This window comes from Fusarium phalaenopsidis, assembly GCF_050370095.1.
Source record: "Fusarium phalaenopsidis strain FUZ10S chromosome Unknown contig_32304, whole genome shotgun sequence".
Taxonomy (NCBI): domain Eukaryota; kingdom Fungi; phylum Ascomycota; class Sordariomycetes; order Hypocreales; family Nectriaceae; genus Fusarium; species Fusarium phalaenopsidis.
The window spans coordinates 2447285-2470474 of NW_028145404.1; the positions used below are offsets into that span (position 1 = coordinate 2447285).

General features: G+C 54.7%; 11 protein-coding genes across 11 annotated transcripts; 7 read left to right on the top strand and 4 right to left on the bottom strand.

The window, feature by feature from the left end:
* Nucleotides 1–983: 983 nt before the first annotated feature.
* On the top strand, nt 984–1514 carry LRP88_10031 (PRA1 family protein-domain-containing protein; the record flags this gene model as incomplete). The annotated part of the gene is made up of 1 exon (XM_083246504.1): nt 984–1514. The coding sequence occupies one exon, from the start codon at nt 984–986 to the stop codon at nt 1512–1514; it is 531 nt and encodes a 176-aa protein (XP_083097617.1).
* Nucleotides 1515–1744: 230 nt separating this feature from the next.
* LRP88_10032 (uncharacterized protein) lies at nt 1745–2794 on the top strand (the record flags this gene model as incomplete). The annotated part of the gene is made up of 1 exon (XM_083246505.1): nt 1745–2794. The coding sequence occupies one exon, from the start codon at nt 1745–1747 to the stop codon at nt 2792–2794; it is 1050 nt and encodes a 349-aa protein (XP_083097618.1).
* Nucleotides 2795–3369: 575 nt separating this feature from the next.
* On the top strand, nt 3370–3933 carry LRP88_10033 (ubiquitin-conjugating enzyme/RWD-like protein; the record flags this gene model as incomplete). The annotated part of the gene is made up of 2 exons (XM_083246506.1): nt 3370–3556; nt 3608–3933. The coding sequence occupies 2 exons, from the start codon at nt 3370–3372 to the stop codon at nt 3931–3933; spliced, it is 513 nt and encodes a 170-aa protein (XP_083097619.1).
* A 751-nt stretch (nt 3934–4684) lies between these two features.
* LRP88_10034 (mannosyltransferase complex subunit MNN9) lies at nt 4685–5862 on the bottom strand (the record flags this gene model as incomplete). Its single annotated transcript, XM_083246507.1, has 2 exons — nt 4685–4705; nt 4756–5862. The coding sequence occupies 2 exons, from the start codon at nt 5860–5862 to the stop codon at nt 4685–4687; spliced, it is 1128 nt and encodes a 375-aa protein (XP_083097620.1).
* An 884-nt stretch (nt 5863–6746) lies between these two features.
* On the top strand, nt 6747–8281 carry LRP88_10035 (RNA-binding protein; the record flags this gene model as incomplete). Its single annotated transcript, XM_083246508.1, has 6 exons — nt 6747–6968; nt 7031–7120; nt 7336–7403; nt 7453–7519; nt 7575–7722; nt 7779–8281. 6 exons carry the CDS (start codon nt 6747–6749, stop codon nt 8279–8281), a joined length of 1098 nt encoding a protein of 365 aa, XP_083097621.1.
* A 1642-nt stretch (nt 8282–9923) lies between these two features.
* Nucleotides 9924–10974, top strand: LRP88_10036 (6-phosphogluconate dehydrogenase; the record flags this gene model as incomplete). The annotated part of the gene is made up of 2 exons (XM_083246509.1): nt 9924–10048; nt 10101–10974. The coding sequence occupies 2 exons, from the start codon at nt 9924–9926 to the stop codon at nt 10972–10974; spliced, it is 999 nt and encodes a 332-aa protein (XP_083097622.1).
* A 131-nt stretch (nt 10975–11105) lies between these two features.
* On the bottom strand, nt 11106–12896 carry LRP88_10037 (uncharacterized protein; the record flags this gene model as incomplete). Its single annotated transcript, XM_083246510.1, has 3 exons — nt 11106–11521; nt 11572–12460; nt 12870–12896. 3 exons carry the CDS (start codon nt 12894–12896, stop codon nt 11106–11108), a joined length of 1332 nt encoding a protein of 443 aa, XP_083097623.1.
* A 236-nt stretch (nt 12897–13132) lies between these two features.
* Nucleotides 13133–16673, top strand: LRP88_10038 (valine--tRNA ligase; the record flags this gene model as incomplete). The annotated part of the gene is made up of 6 exons (XM_083246511.1): nt 13133–13163; nt 13226–13381; nt 13440–14072; nt 14121–15137; nt 15190–16215; nt 16267–16673. 6 exons carry the CDS (start codon nt 13133–13135, stop codon nt 16671–16673), a joined length of 3270 nt encoding a protein of 1089 aa, XP_083097624.1.
* Nucleotides 16674–16853: 180 nt separating this feature from the next.
* On the bottom strand, nt 16854–18998 carry LRP88_10039 (mRNA splicing protein PRP28; the record flags this gene model as incomplete). The annotated part of the gene is made up of 1 exon (XM_083246512.1): nt 16854–18998. The coding sequence occupies one exon, from the start codon at nt 18996–18998 to the stop codon at nt 16854–16856; it is 2145 nt and encodes a 714-aa protein (XP_083097625.1).
* Nucleotides 18999–19330: 332 nt separating this feature from the next.
* Nucleotides 19331–21152, top strand: LRP88_10040 (mitochondrial 54S ribosomal protein mL59; the record flags this gene model as incomplete). The annotated part of the gene is made up of 4 exons (XM_083246513.1): nt 19331–19710; nt 19764–19877; nt 20334–20781; nt 20979–21152. 4 exons carry the CDS (start codon nt 19331–19333, stop codon nt 21150–21152), a joined length of 1116 nt encoding a protein of 371 aa, XP_083097626.1.
* A 188-nt stretch (nt 21153–21340) lies between these two features.
* Nucleotides 21341–22427, bottom strand: LRP88_10041 (14-3-3 domain-containing protein; the record flags this gene model as incomplete). Its single annotated transcript, XM_083246514.1, has 5 exons — nt 21341–21472; nt 21534–21604; nt 21659–21900; nt 21972–22278; nt 22367–22427. The coding sequence occupies 5 exons, from the start codon at nt 22425–22427 to the stop codon at nt 21341–21343; spliced, it is 813 nt and encodes a 270-aa protein (XP_083097627.1).
* Nucleotides 22428–23190: the final 763 nt, after the last annotated feature.

Genomic DNA, 23190 nt, shown 5'->3' on the forward strand with positions numbered 1-23190 from the left:
ATTGTCAGTCAATGGCAACCCTCCCCTTGAACCTCATCTGTTTGGGTTGAGAGGGGAAGACTACATACGACGATAGAAGAGGCTCCTTCTTCTCCTCTCTCTCTGTTAGGGAGAGAGGCTCTGTTACAGGCTCCCCGGGCTGCCAGCCCGCCCCGGCTGAGGATTACACGTACTCAGTCGGGCATTGAGTGGCAATCTCGTTTCTTCCTCACCCTCTCCGCTGGGTCTCCTTCATCATCATCATCTGGGTACCAAGCCTGATCCATACCAATTCCCGTCGTCGACATCACGAAGTCGGTACGTACTCCCTCCCCCCCTGTGGAGATCACACATCCAGTGGCTTTCCCGGGCTCCAGCTGGCAGTTGAATCACTGAGCACCCCCTGTAATGGCCCCCTGAAGCTGACAGGAGACGCGTCCCTAGCAAATTACGAGCCGAGTAAAAAAAACCCAAAAAAAGCCCAATCTTATCTGAAATCTGTACTCGCCGACAGATTCACCCCCCTACTTCAACAAGCAACATTCCATTGAGTGCTCTGGAACTTGACTCTCTTCTATCAACCAACAAACTCTGTTGTTGTCTGTCTATTCGCAAACTCACGTCTTGGTAAGTTGGACACATTTAGCCCCTTTTGTTCCTGCCGTCAGCGTTGTAGCTGGCTGGCATATACTTGCGCCTCGTCTCCCTTTCCTCCCTCCCCAGGGGCCAGCTTGTCCTTTATTTCTCTGGCTGCCTGATTCTCAGCATCGCCTCTTTCACTGCGTCTTTGCTTGTTTGCTAACTCGCTTCATCCAGCTCGCTAAGCGTCTCCATTCTTTATTCTTGAACGCGCAACCGACCTCGTCATCGTGCCTGATCGATAATTTCGTTGCCTATTCTCCAAGGCCATAAAGTATTCACCTTTCGTGCAACACCAAGCACTTGCCAGCTCAACAGCCAACACTTTCCTATCTACGACTCTACATCACAAAAAATCAATCGCCATGGCTCGCATTCAGATCCCGCTGGACGTCATCACGTCCCGCATCAACTTCGGTGAGCGCTTCCAGGGCCTTCGCTCTGGTCCTCTCAGTGGTCGCTTCTCCAACCTGCGACCTCTGTCCGAGTTCCTCGACGTCAAGCGAGTCTCGAAGCCCGCCAACTTTGCCGAGATGCAGTCGCGCGTCAACTATAACCTGAGCCACTTCTCGAGCAACTATGCTGTCATCTTTGTCATGCTCAGCATCTATGCTCTGCTTACCAACTGGGTCCTGCTCTTCGACATCATCTTTGTCGTCGCCGGCATGTGGATCATTGGCCGCCTCGACGGTAATGATCTTGAGATTGGTACCTTCCGTGCCAGCACGTCTCAGCTCTACACTGGACTCGTCGTCATCGCCGTGCCTCTTGGTCTGTGGGCTTCGCCCTTCTCGACCATGCTCTGGCTGGTTGGCGCATCTGGCGTGACCATCATTGGCCACGCCGCATTTATGGACAAGCCCATCGATGAGGCTTTTTCCGGGGAGGCGGTCTAGGTGGTCGGCCGCGAGCTCCCGAATTTGCGCCCCAATGGGGAAGACCATCGCGGCGCAGGCGGAGGAGACAAGACGGGGACGCTGCGTCGCACGGGCGCCGAGAGGGAGACGCTCGTGTGGAGGAGTTGGGTTCAGATGAGGATAATGAAACGAATACACAAGGCGTTGGGATTTCTTCGGGGACTGCGGCTGGTTTTGCCAGCGACGCTCTTCGATTCACGGGTGTAGACATGGGCGATCGAGAACGCGGGGTGGTTCGCAGGGGTAATTATGTGGACTCGGAGGAGGATGACTCGGAGGATGGCTCGTCGAGCAGCGAGGATGAGGAGTTTGAGGAGTACTTGGCACAGTTGGCCGTCAGGGATCGGGAGGAGGCATTGGTGCAGTCGGCGATGCGCCGCATCGATCGTGCCAAGGCCAAGGGGAGAACAGATGTCAGTCTCAACAAGGATGAGATTGCGGCTCTGGAGCGCCATCGCCAGCGCATGGCGGAGGCCGAGAAAAAGAAGCGGAGCAAGAAGCGCAGAGATCAACGGGTCGCGGTGCCTTTGACTGAGCTCGATCCAGGCTCGCGCAAGAAGAAGTCTCGGCAAGAATCACGGACTCGGCATTCGTCGTCGACTAACAGCAACCACGGCGACCAAGATCACCAAGGCTACCCTCCCATGGGCTATTTCCCGCCCCCATCAACATCTGGCCGACGACGCTCAGGCACTACTACCTCGTCTCAGAGGGCGGCCAGTCGGGCGCGGGATGAACGAAGCAGCCGTCACCCTTCAGACGCGGCCGCCCCCCCTTATGGAGATATCCCGGTACCAGGAATGTCTCCTACTTCAAGTCGGGCTGCCCTTGATGTCTTCCAGTACCAGACTGCGGCTTCTCAACAGGCAAACCCCATGGCTTCGTCTCGGAGACCCTTCTCGGGAGCTCCACAAACAGGCTATCCTCAGCGAGGTGCCGGGTCTATGGCCTGGGGTCAGTCGGGCTCTCAATCAGGTCTTGGCGATGGTTCAAGCGAAGAAGAAAGCGAGGGTAGCGAGGACGACTCTGAGCGAGGACACCGAGAGGAACAAAGCTCCAGCGACGATGTCGGAAACGGGGCTCAGATCAGGGACGTCCCTCGAGGACGAGGTTCTGCCGTTACGCTCGAGCCCTCACCTGAAGCAGAGGCCGAGCCTGAGGCCCATCCAGTAAGGAGGAATCCACCTCGTGCCTCGACTTCATCCAAGAAAAAGCCAGTCCGAAGTGGAGGTGGTGGTGGTGGACGGCGAAAGAAGTGAAAAGGATACCCCTGTCGAGAGAGCTCAAGTCTACCCAACATTGATAGACTATCTACTCTAAATCAAATTGTAATCAGTCCCCAAAATTGGAGTTTTAGATATTCAAATGAAAAGTGACGAAGAATTACTGGCATGAATCGTGATTAATTGTCTTGTCTGATGAGTGACCATGGGCATCTTGGACTCTGACTTTCACATGATAGACGCGGGAGTGAAAGTTGTCATGAGGAAGCGCCACTTCTGCTGAGCCACAGAAGCACAGCCACGGGGGTGCGTCCCCTCGATAGACGTGTACGTAGCAGCTACGTAGGTCATCCGGCCTCGGCATCATCACCCGCCTTTATCCCTGTCGAGCTGGGCAACAAACCGAGCTTCCAGCATCCAAGCTCTAGTGCCGACGAACAGTCCACGACCCCAGTCCAGGCCGTGTTCATCTCCATAGTTAAGGAGCGCATTCATCCCTTGATCCATTACCAGCCGAGCCAGTGAATCCTTTCCAAAGCTCTGCATCTATTCCATCCGTCAGATACTACGCCGAGCACCGATACCGTCATCGCATAGCCTCGCATTCAGTCATGTCGACACCTGCAGGACCATCCGTTTCAAGGAGCGCCAGCCGGCGACTAATAAAGGAACTGGATACATGGAGCACTGAACAAAAGGATGAGACGGGCATCGAGCGCCTGGGTCCCGTCAGCGAGGACAACCTGATGGAGTGGGAGGCTGTCATCAACGGACGGGGTATTGGACATGGCTACGATGGTTAGAAATCTTCTCCCCTTTGCGGAAATACATCAGCTAACTCTTTGGCAGAGGGTCGCTGGCTTCTCAGCATCTCGATCCCTACGACATACCCCCTCGCGCCCCCCAAGATGACGTTCGTCACGACCATCGTGCACCCCAACATCGCCCTGCAGAACGGCGAGATCTGCCTCGACCTGCTCAAGGACGCCTGGACGCCCGCCTACAGTGTCCTCGAGTGCGTGCGCGCCGTGCGCATGCTGCTCGGCTGCCCCGAGACGGATAGCCCTCTCAACGTTGACGTTGCGGCCCTCCTGCGCGGCGGGGATGAGCTGGGCACGCGAAAGTTGGTCGAGTTTTGGTGCAAAGACTCGGATGGAAGATATGATGGGCCCTAGGGGGCATCTGTATGAATAAGGAAGTTATTGTTGGGATATACTCTTCGATGGGTGTGAGTTTTAATATGGAGTTTAGGAACAAGGGCATTCATATCATGACTTGGATGTACAAGATTGGGATATTCAGATATTTCTTTTGGATTTCTTACAATGAATGGATGGGATGGTTGAGCGACAGCGGGCATGATGAACAATCTTTCAGCTACCAAACACACACACAACTCCCCTCAGATGACAGACAGTAACAATGGTCAAATATCCGTCAAATCAAGGTCTGCCATCGATTCGTGGCCAAAAACTCTTCTAAGATGGTAACAACAGTCAAAAAATCACTCGCATAGATGCCCGTCTATCCCCAACCGATCCCATCATTCCACTATTGCTTTCACTCCGCCCCGTGATCTGTGTTTTACAAAATGCGTAGAAACAATTCGAGTACAAGAGATGCCAGCTAATGCATCTCTCTCACCTCCTCTTCTCACTTCTGCTTCTGGAATTCGAGCCTCACTTTTTGTCATCCTCCCTCGTTTTCAAAGGATACACTATAAAAAAAAACGCCGTGGCCTGAACCCGCCCGATTTGAAACATGAATTGCCCAGCAATGGATGGCTACAGTAGAGCGAATGGGAGAGCCACTCGTCCGGTCTGGTGCAGCATGGCTCGTCGTCTTCTGGCATGACAAGTCGTGAAGAAAAGAAGTTTGCTCAAGGAATTGGTTCATGATTCCCAATGTGGCCTTGCTGCGACGAAATTACTCATTATAGTGGTAAACCTGCCATCTTGTTAGATACGGGATTCACTTGGCGGATACTGGATGCTTACCTTATAGTTGGGGAGACCGTATGGTTGCCAGCCTAATCGCTTCGCCATCTTGGCGAATCCCTCAGTCTCGATGAGGTGGTAAAAGGGGAAAGGAGGGAACATGGCGCCGTCACGGTGGACGTCCGCCTTGACCAGGAGAGCGGTGCCTCCAACTCCATCGAGAGGAATCACCATCTTGGGATCTCCTCCATCAGTCGCCAAGTACGCCATCAGCATGCGGTAAGTCGCCATCTCGGCGTATCCCTCGAGGAGAATCTCATCAGGACCCATCTTGGCGGCGAGGGCAAGCGCAGTCTCGCTGTCTTGCCAGCTGTTGAAGTCGTATGGTCGCTCAGCCATTTGCTTGTGCTCCTCATCGTAGTATCGCTGGAAGCAGTTGGGGACAATCAATGGCTTGTCAAAAGCAGCCAGATCCTGAATGAGCGAGGTCGGTGTCTCGACAATGTCAGAATCCAGCCACAGAACCCAAGAAGTATCCGGCCCAAGAGTGGTGAAGAGCAGAGAGTTGCGGGCTTTGGCCATGACCTCGCGACGGGCTTTTTGGTTCGCCAGCTTATGTCGCTCGCTCTCATCCTGAGAGACAATGGCGGGCTCAAAGTCTTGTCGTAGGATAATGATGCTCTTGAACTTGTCCTTTTCGCGGCCGTGCTTCTGGGTCTTGTGCACGAACTCCTGCAGGTCAGTTGTGGCCTGGTTGCCCTCCTTGGTCTTGGGGAGGATGAAGCCCAGAGTGATGAGCTCGTGGGGGTAGCTCAGCCTCAACAGGTTCTCCCAGTACTCGGGGTAGAAGCGGGCCATGGGGGTGAGAATCAGGACATTCTCTCGGTTCTCGATGGGCGAAGTGGTAATGGTGACATTGTTAAGGTTGTAATGCGCGACGGGTGGTGGCTTGAATGGGACGCCAGATCGCGATTTTGACTTTCGGTACGGCGACGTAGGAGGCGACAGATGATGCTCTGCGGTTACCGACTCGAATCGCTTGGCTGTGACGGACTTGCCCGAGGGCGAGACGAGGAATACGATGATGAAGATGCAGAGGATGACACCGAGGGCGAGGGTCGAAGGATTCCCCTTCTTGAGGCGGACTGACCCCATGGGGCGAGCCATGAGTGCCGTCTTTCGTCTGGGTTGCTTTGCGCTTAGAGAGGTGAAGAGGGAGACAGTGTTGGGTTGAGCGTGCGACAGCACCGGCTATCGCGAGCTGGACGAGGGCATCAAGTTGGAGGTTTAGTTCGAGGTGCGCCGCGACGGGGAGAGGACGGCGGAGAAGGAACCAACAAATATCCGCGCCGAGAAACGATGATCCTTGACAAGGGAGGAATGAGAAAGGAAGAAAAAAAGAGGGAAAGATCACGACGGTCAGCCCGAAGAAGGGGTAATATCAGGAATACGAAAAGGTGGTTTCTGGTCTACTAGGGCGCCGGCCTGCCACACGAGCGAGAGCCAGCCAAAGGGATACGACAGGACAGCTTAGAGTTCCAGATTTGGGGTAGTCCCATAATAGGCCTAGCGGGAGTTGGGACATGAGCGGATAATTAATCGCCCGCCTAAGATGTGGCTTGGGCATCGGCGTGTCCTTGCGCTGCCATGACTTTTACTGTGTGTACTTTAGGTATTGCAGTGTCCATGTCAATCGCTTCAGAGCTGATTACGCATGGCTTTATAGTTAAAATTTGATATTTGAGGTATCTATGTACTGTAATTTACGACAAGTAATCTACAAACAAAGAATAACATATGCTGCCCCCACACCTGCACGCCGCTCATAACCGTCAAGGCGTGGCTGTGGCTGGTACGTACCTTGGACTCGGCGCTCTGTAGTGGCAGCAGCCAGCTTGGCCGGGCACCGGGCGCCTGCCAGCCGCGTCCGTCCCGTCTCCATGAGAAGTCGCCTTGCGCTCCTCCTTCTTCTCTCCTTCTCACCAACTTTTTTTTTCTACACCACGAGAGGCTCTTTGAAACTCACAAGTCTCCCCAGAAATCCTTACAACATGGCTGATAAGATGGACCGTGGCCTTGACGAGATCATCGCCGAAACTGTAAGTCGCTGCACTTGGTTCTGCCGCCCACCGCAGTTCCTGCGTCGCGCTGCGCTGTCGACCACAGCTAACATCGCCACTACCAGCGCAGCAATCGGCCTCGCAACCAACGCGGCCAGGGTCGCCGGCGTGAGCCGCGCCAAGATTACCCTCGCGACGGCGTCAGAAAGGTCGGTTTGTTCCTGCCCCCGCGGTTTCGCCTTCTCCGCCGCGCTTTACTGACCATGCCTATCCAGGTTGATCTATCCTCCCTCTCATCCTCCAGTGATGCCTCCTCGACCTCTACAACCCTCCTCGCAACTCATCCTTCGGTGCTCGGAGCTTTTGTCGATTGAACGGCTTTCCACTCTGAGAAATCTATTGCTGACCAGAGCATCCCTCCCACATACAGTCCTTCCGAGACGAATCGCGAAACCTCGACAGGTAGCCGCCCTCACACCTCTTGCCCCGTCCGGTTGCTAATTGGAGATAGTGAATGGGTCCATGACCGATACGAAGAGAACAGTAATACTACTCAGAACCTTTCTTGACGATTCCCCAGTCTCACCTTTTGCAGACAGCCGCAGAGGACCCGCTCCACGTCGGCGCCGCGAGTCTCCTGACCAGTAAGTCAGACGATCGACACGAACGAGGTTATTCCTAACAGTCGAACCTTTAGGGAGTCCAAAGGCTCAAAACTGCGAGTCGATAATATCCACTATGACCTCACCGAGGATGACCTCGATGTACGCGCATCCATTCACCATGCGATCAGATAATAGTTGCTCACTATGGTTGCAGGAGCTCTTCCGCAGAATTGGCCCTGTCGTTCGACTTCAATTGCGATATGACCGCGCCGGACGATCTGAGGGAACGGCCTACGTGACCTACGAGCTGAAAGAAGACGCTCAAGAGGCGGTTCGACAGTTTGACGGCGCCAATGCCAACGGTACGCGGGAATACTTGCTATTCAAGCTCTCTGACATTTCTAACGAAAACATATAGGACAACCTATTCGATTGACACTTCTTCCCAGTGGCCCTGCTAGAAACCCCTTCGATACAGCTGTCATGCCCAGTCGCCCCTTGGCAGAGCGCATTTCAGCTCCAGGAGACAGGGCGCGATCTCATTCACCACACCGCCGATATGACGAGGACGAAGCAGCTCGCAAGGGAATTGATAGATATGTTCCTGGACAAGGAGGTGACCGGAGGAGCCCAATGCCCCGGCGGCGCGGCCAGGGTGGTCGTCGTCCCGGAGCTCGTAGAGACGGTGGTGGCAGAGACGGTGGCAGAGACGGTGGCAGGGATCAGGAGGGAGGTCGTGGTGGACGAGGTAACCCTCGCACAAAGAAGACGCAGGAGGAGCTGGATGCGGAAATGGCGGACTACTTTGGCGGAGGCAACGCGCAAACCACGGAGCCATCCAACGGAACCGAGGCAGCCCCTGCCCAGGCTCAGGCTCAAGCTCCAGCTGCTGCGGTTGACGATATCGACATGATTGAGTAACCGACTCGTCATATTGTTGACGACGTCTGTCGTCTGATCTCGACTCGACTATATACATGACCAGACTGTTTAGCGCATCACAAGCCGAAATCTCCACCTATTCTCACCGTTTCTCAACGATGGACTTTAACATATTGCCACAGCTCGTATGGCTCATTGCAAATGGATTGGAGCTTCACCTCAACTTCCCTGTGTGTTGCGGCGACTCCAACCGTAGGACAGTTGTCCCTAGATCTGTGAGTCAGGTTGTTCCTTTGATATGAACGGCGGCTTACATACCCCAGCGAATGACAGATTACGGCCCGTAACAAGGCCACTGAAAGACATGTTGACATCGATGCTCATGTTGAGCCTGAGGCTATTCCCGCTCGACCGTCTTTGTTGTTGGGTATTGAGATTTTGGCCGTGCATAGTGGTTTGCTGTTGAAGGGTTCTGGTGCCGCGAGTTACGGCTCTGTTGTTTCCTTGGGGTTGCTGTGTGGTTATCCAATGTGTGGTCTCAGATCGAGTCTGGACAATTGTGAATGGCGAGGAGGGTGATGGATGTTTTACGGCGCGTCCAGTTGAACGTCTTGTCAACTGTCGGGGTGGTAATGATTCCACGCTGTCGTCGGAATCATCCGAGTCTTCTTCAGACGACGTATCCTGATCGTCACTTCTTTCGTCGTCTGATAAATAGACGCTTTCCACGTCATCGTCGTCCCCTTCTTGGTCCTCTTCGTCCGATGATTCAACTCTCGTGGGTTTCGGTTTGGGTGCTGGTACTACTGATTCCGCCTCCTCAATCTCGTCCGGTCTCCGTGGGGCGAGAGAAGATATTGGCTCAGCCCGTTTCTGTTTTGAGCGTTGTGACTTGGTGTCATTTGCTGGCTCTTGTGGGTTGCTCTGTGAGGAGGTTGCTGGTGTTGTTTGTTGTTGGCGACAGGGTGCCATGATGTATAATAGATGGCCCTTCTTACATGGGTCTGCTGGTGTGGTGTAGTGATGGTTTAAAGACGAAGTTTGTATTCAAGACGAGAATCAGGTTCTACTGTGTTTCTAGCTGCTCGCTAACTCGGCTCTATAAACGGCAGGACGGGCCTGTCAAGTGTTCGTCATCATGTCATGCCGTTAGAGGCGAATCGGCCGATGGACGTTTCCCCGCGACGGGCAAACAGGGACGGATCCTGGGCGGGTGACGTCGCTCACCACCAGAATGGATGGCTGGCCATGGCTTTCGATTCGCTTGGTGGTTGATGAAGACGTGTGTTGACTAAGCCGTCGCGATAACCTGATTTGCGCCAGAAGCCAAGAGTACTTATCTTTGATGTAGACCTCGGCGCATCGAGATGGTGTTTCTGGTGCGTTACAAGTACTATCCACAGATGTTGTTACCAGCATGAGTTGCTTCTGATCAACACATTTCAGCAACTTATTGCGCCATATCCTGATAAGACCGAGAGCAATGTGAAACTGATACTTGAGGGTGTATGCGGCTAATTCCCCGCTCGTGAACATCTCTTAACAATAAACTTGGACCTTGCATGAACCTGGTGATCACGTTTCCCTGAGACCGACATCATCAACTAAACGACATCGGATTAAACTTTCCGTGTCAATCTGAAATTAATATTCATACGCCAGCGTGAATTGTCATAACAGCATGTCAAGCAAAGACGGTCCCGTTGCCACAATTGGACTGCTGTCCATTGGCGACATGGGTGCTGGCATCGCCAACCTGCTCGTTGCTCACAACTTTGCTGTTGCGACAAATTGCTCGGGTAGAAGGTAGGATATATCTACCACTCAGCGAGAAACAGGGAACTTACAAAACCCACAGTCAAGATACCATTGATCGCGCCCGAGAAGTCAATGTGGAACTGCTCGAGACCGATGTTGACCTGGTTGAAGAGTGCTCAGTAATACTCTCTGTCGTGCCCCCACGAGATGCCGAGGCTACAGCAGGACGCATCGTGGATGCGCTCTCACAGTCCAAGAGAAGAGAGGAACTATACTTTATCGACTTGAATGCAGTTTCGCCATCAAGTACAAAAGTCATCGGATCACTTCTTAAGAAATCCGAGGTACCCATCCGCTTCATCGATGGATGCATCCTAGGAGGTCCTCCAAAACGGACATCTTCCACCGATGGCGGATCTAAATCTTCCAGCGACAGCAACCATTCCGACTGGATACGCCCAAGACTTCCAATTTCCGGGCCAGAATCTCTCTCAGCCCTGCCTTACGGCGATACTCTTGCTTCAGTGCTAAACATGAACTCCATCTCCCCCAACATCGGCGCCGCGAGCGGACTCAAGATGTGCTTCGCAGCCATGTCAAAAGGCTTCATAGCGATAGCTACTCAGTCATTCACAACCGCCCATAGCCTTGGTGTCGCTAATGTTTTGCGAGATGAGATGGCCAAGGGCCTTCCCACGCACCTCGCCCTCGCCGACAAGGCCGTGCCAAACATGCCACCCAAGGCATACCGCTGGGTCAGAGAGATGGAAGAGATTTCCCACACCATGACTGAGGAGGGAGGATGGGGAAAGGAGTTGTTCCAGGGCGCCGCTGGTGTCTACAAAGACATTGCGGAGGATGAGGTGCTTGGCAGCGAGAAGGTCGGGAAGAGAAAGAGGGGGACGACGCTGGAGGATGTTGCAGCGGCAGCGGCAGAGGGATTGCAAAAGAAAAGAAGATCAAGTCAAGAGTAGATGGGGTATGTATTCATCAGGGTAGAGTTGGCACCAGCGTCTAGATATTAGAAGGGGGAGTAATTACACATCTCAAGTATACACGTGCACGCGCACCAAGCCAGAAACACCACGAACCAGCCATCTAGATCCTACTCTTGGTCGGCAACAAAGATCCGAGAGTTTGGCACGTTGAGCTTCCAGTCATTGTTGTAGCCCGGCGTCGTCTCGGCGGCAGCATCCGACGAGGTGACAAAGATTCCGTCGTTTGAAAGCGCGCCAAAATGATTATCCAAGACGACCGTCTCGGACTCGGCGCCTGTCGAGTCGTGGACTCTGCTGGCCGTGCCGAATACTACGCCAGGGGCAGGAGTACCAGATGCTTCCATCGCCGAGGTCTCGGTCGACACGAAGAACTGGATCTTGGAGCCCACGGGGACAAAGTTGCCACCGTCCATGGCCTGGATGAATCTCTGCATTTCCTCCTCTTCAGATAACGCAAAGTGAGTCCTTTGAGGATCAAGTGACAGCAGGCCCTTCTTTGCACCCCAACCACCACCGCCACTCACTGCTCATGTTAGCACTTGGTTTGGAGTTGCTCAAGTAGAAAGGACTTACAGATCTGATATAGTCGGCCCCCTTGCCCGTATAGCCCATGTAGATGACTAGATGTCGAGGCTACCAAGTCTGTAATGTTGAGATTCTCACCAAACGTCGCCTCCGGATCTGGGTCGGCAGGGTGGGAGACATTGCTTCCCACTTGAGCAAACGTAGGGGGCGTGATGACAGCCCAGATGCCCATGGGCGACTGGACCAAGTTGGACTTCCGGCTGTGCAATTCGTCGACTGCTGGCTCGAGCTCATTCGAGGCAGGAACTGATTCGTCATCTACATTGACTCTCCTTACAATGTTGCCAAAGCTTTCTGTCACCACACGTGGTTGAGTCAGGGGTACCAGGGGGGCCCAGATGCCGAGGTCCTTGATCGAAGGCAGCTGCTCTCTGAGGGGAAGAGTCACCTGCTGCCAGTGCTTTTCCGTCTTCTCCAGGAGCTTCGGAGATTCTTGAGAGAGGTCGTATCGGCTTGCAATAAGAGTCGACGTCTTGTGGTTCTGGAAAGTGGTATTGGTCAAGGGGACAGTGAGATGGGGGTTGCCGAGGTCGAACGTCAAAGCCGCAACCTTGTTCGCATCCTCCCTTGCCTTTGGAGGAGCTTCACTCCAGAGTTCCGGGAGGATAGAGCCGACAGAGCCGCGGAGGATGGACAAGCCCTGGATGGGCTTGTTCGCCGGAACAGGCGGAGCAACATGGTCGACGACGGCACCAAGAACGTGGAACTGCTCCATCTTTTCAGAGCCCGAGAGAAGCTCTACAAATTCTTCCATGAAGCCATCCTCCTCCAACCATCGAGCATACTCTGGCGTGGCCAGAATAACTGCTGCATCATGATGGCTAGGGTTGGGCAGCTTGATTTGTGGCTTCACGCTTTGTAGCAAGGCAGCGAGGTCCTAGGGTGAAGTTAGCTCATTGCAAATAGATACTTTGTTCAGAGCAGTGACACCTTTTGTTTAGAGCCCAAGTTTACTGTGAAATAATTTGAGCCATTGCCTGTTGAATATGCCCTTCTAGAGCTGGCTGTGATACTACACAATGTCCGGCTCGCGTGAGCTCTCAAAGCTAGCCTGAAGGCCATTAAGGCATAGACTGTGAAGGAACAGGGGAAAACAGAGTTCCAAGCGCCAGTTTCAGCAGGTTTCAAAACAATCAAATCGACAGACAAGATCCCGAGAAACACAGCGTTGGAATACAGTCGTTCAATGTCAAGCAAGACGTGGGTGGAAAACATGACCACCAGCACCAGAGCTCCAGCCACATGTGCACCGCCACAGACGCCACACTACGCGGGGTACAACCCACCTTCCGATATTCGTCCTGGATGCCCATGACTCAAATTTACAAACCAAACCGTCTTGAATCGTAGCAACGAGGCTCGACTCTGAGTCACTTCTGCTCTTTTCTCTCTATTTAAGTCAATTCCCGGTGTGCGACAGTGTCTGAAGCCCCAAAACAACGGGCTTCACCCAGTCATCTCCGGCACGACGTTTAGACGACTCGCGGTTCAAGCACTTCGCGTGCGATCTGCTTCCCCAAGACGACCCTTGACGACCACGCGAGTCACCATGGCGACAAACAGCGGCCGTGGAAACCCTAGTAAGGATGAAAATTGTGAATGGGGGCATGTTTAAGGTGTGACTAACATTGGAATCGTATAGTCGGCGCCAGCGAGGGCCTTGAAGACGCTACCAATACCCCTCCAGCCGTCCCTGCCGAGGAGAAGAAGAGTATCACCGAGTCTGCTGCCCCCGTTCATGCCTCCGGCGCTGATGCCGGTGCCGAGGGCGGTGCCAAGGTGAAGACTGCCAAGGAGTGTATGTGTAGCCTCCCCGAGCCGATTTCGACCCCAGATGGTCTAACATGATGGCGCAGTGGAGAAGGAGCGCAAGAAGGCCGAGAAGCAGGCCAAGTTCGAGGCCAAGAAGGCAAAGGCCGCCGCGAGCGCCCCCAAGCCAGCCAAGGAGAAGAAGCCCAAGGAGAAGAAGGTCGAGGAGGAGCCCCTCCCCGAATACGTCGAGGACACCCCCGAGGGTGAGAAGAAGCGAATCCGATCGTTCGAGGACCCCCATTTCAAGGCATACAACCCCATTGCAGTCGAGTCGGCATGGTACAGCTGGTGGGAGAAGGAGGGCTTCTTCAAGCCCGAGTTCAAGCCTGATGGCAAGGTCAAGGACGAGGGCAGCTTCGTCATTGTCCACCCTCCCCCTAACGTCACTGGCGCCCTGCACATGGGTCACGCCCTTGGTGACTCTCTTCAGGATCTCATGGTTCGATGGAACCGAATGCAGGGCAAGACCACTCTCTGGCTGCCTGGCTGCGATCACGCTGGTATCTCGACTCAGAGCGTCGTCGAGAACATGCTCTGGAGAAAGGAGGGCAAGACCCGACACGATCTTGGCCGAGCCAAGTTTGTCGACACTGTCTGGCAGTGGAAGGATGAGTACCACAAGCGCATCAACAAGGCCCTGACCAGCCTGGGAAGTTCTTTCGACTGGAGCCGAGAGGGTAGGTTCGATACCAAATATGTCTATAGGAGATACTAACATGCGATAGCTTTCACTATGGACGCTAACCTATCCGCGGCTGTTACCGAGACTTGGGTCCAGCTTCACGAGGAGGGCACCATTTACCGTGCGAACCGACTTGTCAACTGGTGCACAAAGCTCAACACTGCCCTATCCAACCTCGAGGTCGTCAACAAGGAGCTGACTGGCCGAACACTCCTCGATGTCCCTGGCTACGACAAGAAGGTCGAGTTTGGTGTCATTGTCCACTTCAAGTACCCCATTGAGGGATCCGACGAGCTCGTTGAGGTCGCCACTACCCGTATCGAGACCATGCTGGGTGATACTGGTATCGCTGTTCACCCCAAGGACGAGAGGTACAAGCACCTTATCGGCAAGACCGCCATCCACCCCTTTATCGAGGGCCGCAAGCTCCCTATCATCGCCGACGAGTATGTCGACATGGAGTTCGGAACTGGTGCCGTCAAGCTTACCCCTGCCCACGACCCCAACGATTTCACCCTCGGCCAGAAGCACAACCTCGAGTTTATCAACATCTTGACCGATGATGGTCTCATGAACGAGAACGCCGGCCCCTACAAGGGCCAGAAGCGATTCGACGTCCGTTACACCATTCAGGATGACCTGAAGGCCAAGGGTTTGTATGTCGACAAGAAAGACAATGCCATGAAGGTCCCTCTATGCGAAAAGTCCAAGGACGTCATTGAGCCTCTCATGAAGCCTCAGTGGTGGGTTCGCATGAAGGAGTTGGCCGAGCCTGCTCTCGCTGCTGTCCGAGACGGCCGCATCAAGATCCGCCCTGAGACTGCTGAGAAGAGCTACTACCGATGGCTCGAGGACATCAACGACTGGTGTATCAGCCGACAGCTCTGGTGGGGTCATCAGTGCCCTGTGTACTTTGCCAATATCGAGGGAGGCGCTGGAGATATCCCCGAGGAGAAGCTCTGGTTCGCTGGCCGGACTGAGCAGGAGGCCGAGGAGAAGGCCAAGGCTGCCCTGCCCGGCAAGACGTTTACTCTTCAGCGTGATGAGGACGTTCTCGACAGTGAGTTGACCTGAAAACAGTTTTGGATATTGACAGCTAACCGCATAAACAGCCTGGTTCTCTTCTGGCCTCTGGCCCTTCAGCACCCTGGGCTGGCCTAACAAGACCCATGACCTCGAGACCCTGTACCCCACATCCGTCCTGGAGACTGGTTGGGATATTCTCTTCTTCTGGATTGCCAGAATGATCATGCTCGGACTCAAGATGACGGGCGATATTCCCTTCAAGGAGGTCTACTGCCACAGTCTGGTCCGAGATTCCGAGGGTAGAAAGATGAGCAAGAGTCTGGGTAACGTCGTTGACCCCCTGGACGTCATTGCCGGTGTCAAGCTGGACTACCTCCACGAGAAGCTCCTTCAGGGTAATCTGCACCCCAGCGAGGTCGCCAAGGCCACCAAGTACCAGAAGACTGCCTTCCCTGACGGTATCCCCCAGTGTGGTGCCGATGCTCTGCGCTTCACCATGATCAACGCTACCACTGGTGGTGGAGATATCAACCTGGACGTCAAGATCATTCACGGATACCGAAAGTTCTGTAACAAGATCTTCCAGGCGACCAAGTACGTCCTTGGAAGTCTCCCTCAGGACTTCACTCCCTCCAAGTCGGGTATTGCTCGCGGCAAGACTCTCGCCGAGCGATGGATCCTCCACAAGATGAACACCGCTGCCAAGGATATCAACCGGGCTCTTGAGGACCGCGAGTTCTCCAAGTCGACGCTCATTGTCTACCGCTACTGGTACAACGAGCTTTGCGATGTCTACATCGAGAACTCCAAGTCCATCATCCGAGATGGCACCGAGGAGGAGCGCAACTCGGCCATCCAGACCCTGTACACGGCTCTCGAGGCTGCCCTGACCATGATCCACCCCTTCATGCCCTTCATCACTGAGGAGATGTGGCAGCGAATGCCCCGGAGACCCGAGGACGAGACCAAGTCTATCATGGTTGCTAAGTACCCCACCTACACTGAGGAGCTTGACGACCCTGAGTCTGAGCGTGCTTACGAGCTTGTTCTGGGCTGTGTCAAGGCCACTCGATCATTGATGGCCGAGTATGCCCTCAAGGACGACGTCGAGGGTAAGTAATCAATCTTTAACTATCATAATCAAGGTGCTGACTCGTTTATAGTCATCATCCAGGCCTACAACGACACCTCCCTGGCCACTGTCAAGGAGCAGGTCGCCTCCATCAAGACCCTCAGCGGCAAGGGTATCAAGGGCGTCGAGATTCTGTCGCCCGATGCCACTCGGCCGGCCGGCTGCGTCGCCTACCCCGTGTCGACGGAGGCGGCTGTCTTCCTGCACGTCAAGGGCCGCGTCGATATCGACGCCGAGATCGCCAAGGCGCAGAAGAAGCTGGACAAGGCCCGAAGCAGCATCCAGAAGCAGGAGAAGATCCTCAACGACCCTGGATACCTTGAGAAGGCCTCGGACGCCATCCGTGAGACGGACCAGAAGAGGCTGGCCGACGCCAAGCAGGAGCTCACCAGCTTCGAGGAGACCATCAAGCAGTTTGAGCAGCTGAAGCTCGAGTAGACTAGACAAGACTACTATACTAGACCTGCTGTCGGATGACATGTAGGAAAAAGAGTAAAAGAGAAATGGAAATGAATGTTACGTTAAAGAGTAGACGGTATTAGTTCACTGTAACACTATAGAGTGATGATTTCATTATGTTCCCATTGAATCTATCCATGCAAAAGCGGCATCCTATTATTACTGCCACCCTCCTTTCCCAGGCGCTTCCTCCTTTTCTCTCCTTGCCACACCACCTCCACCGCGTACCGGTCTCGACTGCGCAGCCTCGTGTCTCCTCAACTCTTCTGGCACCTTTGAAATAGAGCTCTTGCTGAGGATCTGCTTCAGATCGTACATGGTATCCGCATCCTCGTTGCCCAAGAAGGTGATGGCAACACCACTCTTGCCGGCACGACCCGTACGACCGATACGATGGGTGTAGCTCTCGATGTTGGTGGCCATGTTGAAGTTGACAACGAGAGAAACATCGGGAACATCGATACCACGACCAGCAAGATCGGTGGCGACGAGTACCTGTGTGTGTCCAGCACGCACCGAAGCCAGGGCGGCCTCTCGCTGCTCCTGAGTCTTGGAACCGTGCAGTGTAACGGCAGACCACCCCATGGCCTTGATGTCTCGCGCGACGGCATCGCAGTTGCGCTTGATATTGACAAAGACGATAATGGGGGGTGCAAAGGCTTCGGAAGACAGGATCTCCTGTAGGCGCTTCTTGCGGCGGTCTTCGCCCGAGACGAACTCGACGCGCTGCTCAACCGTGTCAACAGCCTCACCGGCGTTGCCGATGGTAACGACAGCCGGGCGGCGGAGGTACTTCTTTGCAATCTTCTCGACGAGCGGAGGCATGGTGGCCGTGTACATCATGGTCTGGCGGTAGCGGTCATTGCCGCCGAGGTAGCGCTTCATAAGCTGCGCGTTCTCTGCGTCGTCCGTGTCGGGCTTCTCGTTCGACACGGGCAGGGCGTCGAGGATCTTATTGACCGACTCCTCAAAGCCCAGATCGATCATGCGGTCGGCCTCATCCATGATGACGTAGCAGCACTGGCCGAGCACCAGGAGTCGCCGCTCAATGCAGTCCACCAGACGACCGGGTGTGGCGACGATAATCTCGGCGCCGTTACGGAGGGCGTATGCTTGTTCTTCGAGGGAGTGACCACCGACGATGCTCACACAGCGGAAGCCGAGGGGGTCGGCGAACTTCTTGGCTTCAGTCTCAATCTGCTGCACCAGTTCTCGAGTAGGGGCGAGGATAAGGGCGTATGGGCCATCGTTCTTGTTATGATCCTCCAGGGGTGGTAGGTCGGAGATGTACACCAGCAGCGGCAGAAGGAAGGCCGCCGTCTTTCCGGAACCGGTAACGGCCACACCGATGAGGTCGCGAGCCTGGAGAGCGATGGGGATGGCAGCTCTCTGAATGGGTGTAGGCTCCTTATAGCCGACCTGGTCGACGACGCTGAGCAGTCGAGGTGGCAGATTCGACTCACGCCAGTTGCGCATGGGATTAGGGATCATGCCGCCTTTTGTCGCAATACCAAAGTCCTCCTTGAAGATGCGCCAGTCGCGCTCGCGCATCTCATCCAGCGACTTCTCTGACCACCGCTTGCCCAGGCCTGTACGATCCGCACGCTGCCGGGCCTTGTCGCGAGCTCGGAAGAAGTCCTCCATGAATCCTTTGGCTCGCTCCTTTCCGTTCTCCGGGTCTCTCTGCTCGATCATCCTCGCGCGCTTGCGAGCTCGCTCTTCAGCCTCTTCGTCAAACTCGCCACCGACGCCGGCAAAGGATCCATTGTGGTTGGCGCTCTGTCGCGTGTATAAGGGATCGTTGTCGCGTGATGTGTCTTCGTCGGCGTCCCATTCAAAGTTGAACTTTCTCTCCGTCGTGCGCATTCGCTTCTTCTTTGCCGAAAAGTTGGACTGTTGATTTACTTCGGGGCCGAGATATCGTGATCGTAAAAGAGACGCCTCGATGTCCTCTGCTGAGCGCTTGTCCACGTTCGCCTTATCCCCCTTCTTCCCTTCGCGCCCCCTTCCACGACCATTCTCCTGGTTCATGGCCTTGGGCCCCGTGGGCACCCGCGAGGAGGAGCCATTCGTCGCTTCGCTGGGCGTCGATGATGAGCCGTTTGATCGGGCGGCCCATTTCTGTTCATCCTCGCGTCGTCGTTGAGCCTCCTCTGCGGCCTTGCGCTTCTTGTCTTCCTCTTCCTTTTTGGCCTTTTCAGCTGCCAGTCGCTCTCGTTGGGCCTTGGGGATGAACCTAGGCTTGGCGGCGGCGGCGTCTGCTGCCTTTTTCTTTCGTAGGATCTCTTCGATATCGAGAGGCATGGTTTCTGTGTGTGTGTGTGTTGAAGATGAATAGAAGAAAGAGAGAGAATTAGAATCAAAGCAGGCATCCGCCCGCCACTGTAAGTGATGACTGATGGCTGATTGAAATGGATGTTGCTAGAGTTGACGAGGCTGTGGAATTAAGCATTGGAGGCTGCAACTCATCAACCAATCATGACCTGCCTGTCAAAAGTGGGCCCCCACTCGAAAACTTGGGACGTCAGCCTCGACATGATCGATCAATTGGAGAGGCCCTCAAAGTCAACGACTCCATCTCGAATCGACCCCTTCCTCTCCCCCGCGGGACATGCGATTGACCGGCCCCTAGCACAATGGCATCCCCGTCGCAGCTCATCCAGCTGGCAAAGTCGCTGCCAACGCCCCTGCAGCGCTTCTTCGCCCGATACCCCCCCGCCGCCATCGTCCCCGAGGGGAGCCCCAAGACGCCCTCCCAAGAGTCCCGGCCGGACCCCTTCCGCTTCTACAAGCACCCCGTGACGGGCAAGTGGCAAGACCCCGTCTACTCGCAGCGCCGCCAGGCCGAGCTGGTCAAGATGGCCCGCGAGCACGGCGTCGAGGACCTGCTTCCCGACACTCGCAAGGGCACCGAGTACCGTCTTGCTCACCGGGTCGAGCACGGTCTGAGGGTGAAGGGTACTGGTGTGGGACAGAAGGTCAAGGGTCACATCCACGAACGACACATGATTGCCAAGTACGAGGCCCAATTGCCAATGCCGCAGTGGACAATTGCTAACTGTGACCCAGGATGGAGCAGAGGAGAAAGGCCATGTTGGAGATGCCCAGCCTCATCAAGCGCTGGAAGAGGGCAAGTTATGGTACTCACATCATCTCCGTTCATCATGCTAACTGTCATGACAGGTGGGCAAATATGGCTGGACAAAGTTCCCCAAATAGAGGAGACGATGAGAGATGGAATGACCTGCTTTGGCGTACCTGTACATGTACCCGTGTATTATTATGTACAAGAATCTCTGCAACAGTCTCAAGCAACGACTTTACGCATCAACAGAAGCCGACTTTTCCTTTGTGATTTGTGCTGTGTCTTGGAACAAGCCATGCTGCTGTTCCACCTTTCCAGAGTGACACTCGATAACTACCAGACGAAACACTTCCTACGGCAGCCCAGAATGACTCCATCGCAAATTACAATGCTACCAAGCATTCACGAAAGCCAATGGCTTGTTTCCTTTCAATATCTTGTTGGACATATCCCCGTCACGTGATATCAAGATGTCTAAATCCCAAGATTTTCAGATTCAAGACTCACACAATCCGCCATCTCCACTTCCTCATATCCAAATGTTTCTCTCATAGCCCAAGACCAACCTCCATGGCATCTTCTACAGACTTTTCCGCCGCCTCCGGCACGGCGACGCACTATCAAGTCCTCAACCTGACAGCCACCCTCCTCGACACCCAACAAGACCCCACGCCCCTCATAAAGCGCGCCTACCACCGCGCCCTCCTCCGCAACCATCCCGACAAGGTCGCCGCCTCAAATCCTTCCGACTTCTTCACTGTTGACCAAATCACCACTGCTCTCAACGTCCTCTCCAGCCCTTCATCCCGGGCTGCATACGACGCTGCCCTACGTGTATCTCGCCCTGCTGGTGCTGCAAGTCGAGACGCAGCCTTTCAGACAGGCGTAGAAAACGTCGACTTGGATGACCTCGCCTTTGACGAGGATGACGAATGCTGGTATCGTCCCTGCCGCTGTGGAAACGAGAGGAGCTATGTATTTCGAGAGGCGGATCTGGAGGAAGTCAGTGACGAAGGGGAGTTGGTGGTTGCATGTCTGGACTGTAGCCTGTGGCTGAGAGTTCACTTTGCTGTCATGGATGTTGAAGATGATGAGACGCCGCCTTCAAATGATATCACCAAAAAGAGTTGACACCTAAAACATCCCACAAGAGAAACACCCATGTTGTTTGTGCATTGTCATGACTGAAACTGTAACAGCCTACCTTGCAGCTACAACCCATGACCGGAGCCATGGTTCATGAGACCCCTGCCGAATGCAACATGCCTCGAGGCTCAATATCCAATCCCATTGTCACCAATCATGTATCATCGTGTATTGAAAGTAATTTTAGTATTTTTATTGTCCAGACGGTCAACGCATTAAAAGTCTAAAAGCAGAACGTCCAAGTGCTCTCCTTAAGACCCCTGCCAGCCCGTTGGTGGAAAAAGTCAGCCCCTCCATGGTGCTTGTCTGTGTACCGAAACGATGCCGAAGCTCTTGATCAAAAACGAGGTCTTCCGTCCACTCCGTAGACACCAGCCCACCTGACACCTGCATAGACCAATCATACTTTGTCACTCTACTCGGCCTTGGGCTCCTCAGCCTGGGCGGCGGGGGCGGGGGCGTCAGCGGCAGGTGCGGCAGCCTCCTCCTTGGGAGCCTCAGCCTGACCAGCAGCAGAGGTCTCGGCCTCAGAAGAGGTCCAGAGGGTCTGTTTCAACATGTTAGCCATCACCGTCGTCATCGAGAGCCAGGTATTGCGGGAAACGTACAAGGTTGTCGCGGAGGAGCTGCATAATAAGCGTGGAGTCCTTGTAGCTCTCCTCGCTCAGGGTATCAAGCTCTGTACGATAAGAGTCAGCGGCAGATCAAGATAACAGTAGGCACCAAGACATACCAGCAATGGCATCGTCGAATGCCTGCTTGGCAAGGTGGCAAGCCTGGTCGGGAGCGTTGAGGATCTCGTAGTAGAAGACGGAGAAGTTGAGGGCGAGACCAAGGCGGATGGGGTGGGTAGGGGGCAGCTCGGTCTGAGCGACCTCAGTAGCAGCCTTGTAGGCCTCGAGGGACTTGTCGGCAGAGTCCTTGCGGCGGTCACCGATGGCGAACTCGGCGAGGTAACGGTGGTAGTCACCCTTCCTGTAGGGCTGGATCAGCACATGACGGGTTGCGGTCAAGCGGCCGGTGGTGGCCATCGTGGATGCGCCTACATCTTGTGGTAGAAGACCTTGGACTCGCCGGACTTGGCAGAGGGAATGAGGTGCTGGTCAAGGACCTCGAGGATGTCGTCGCAGATCTTGGCAAGCTCGGCCTCGATCTTCTGTCGGTACTCCTTGATAAGGGTGACCTGAGAAGAGTTGCCCTTAGACTCCTCCTTCTGCTCGATGGAGGTGACTATGCGCCAAGAAGCACGGCGAGCGCCAATGACGTTCTTGTAGGCGACGGACAGAAGGTTTCGCTCCTCAACAGTGAGATCGCGGTCCTCGGAGGCGACAATCTTCATGTTCTCGACCATCTCTGCGAAAGGCGCGCGCGCCCAGTGTCAGCGCGCGATCGATAAAAAGGCAGGCAAGGTCGATTGATTTCTTCGACATGCAACACATACCCTCGTAGCGCTCAGCCTGCTCAGCAAGCTTGGCCAGGTAGACAGCATCTTCGTGACCCATTTTGGCGGTGTTTGACGACTGTGGTTCCAAAGCGAGTTAGTAAAGGGGGTGCTGTCAGACGAGAGGTAAACAAAGCGGTGCGGTAGGTGGGTAAGTAAAAAAAGGGCAAGCGCAAAGGAAGCGAAGAAAGAATCGAACCAGCGCGGATTTGCGAATGAGTCGAGGCGGCGATGAAAGATGACGGAGCGAAGTGACGAGGGGCGACGGGTCGATGGAGTTTATGGGCGATTGAAGAGGGAGAAGCAGTTGCGCGCCGCCTGTTAGTGCGTGGCTAGAGCGAGCGAGCGACGAACGACTCGGTGAGGCTCCCCGCTCTTGCTTGGCCCGTCAGTGGCGGGGGGGGGGTTTCAAACAGCTGCTCCTGGACAGGCGCGGCAGCAGGGGACAGGACAAGCGATGCAGCGTCTGAGCATGTAACCGTACGCCTTGTCGGAGAATATCGTTGACGATGGAGATGAGGCTCCGTTGTTCGCGGTGGTTGAAGGCGTCGAGGACTCCAAGGGGCATTTGATGGGTGCGTGTTCTCCTTTCGCTGAGGGAGGGGGGGCAATGACGACAGAGGGGGGGGCAAAAGGGCACAACACAAACAAACAGGTACAGATGCAGCGGCAGGACAGGCGCTGCTGCCCAGGGGAGAGGAAAGGGGTCAGGACGAGGTCGCAAACATACCTAAAGTCGGGAATCTGTAGGAGTGACGTGAAGGAAAAGGGGAGAATTATCAAAGGTAAAGCTGGAGAGCTCAATCAAGTAGAAGGTGACTGCA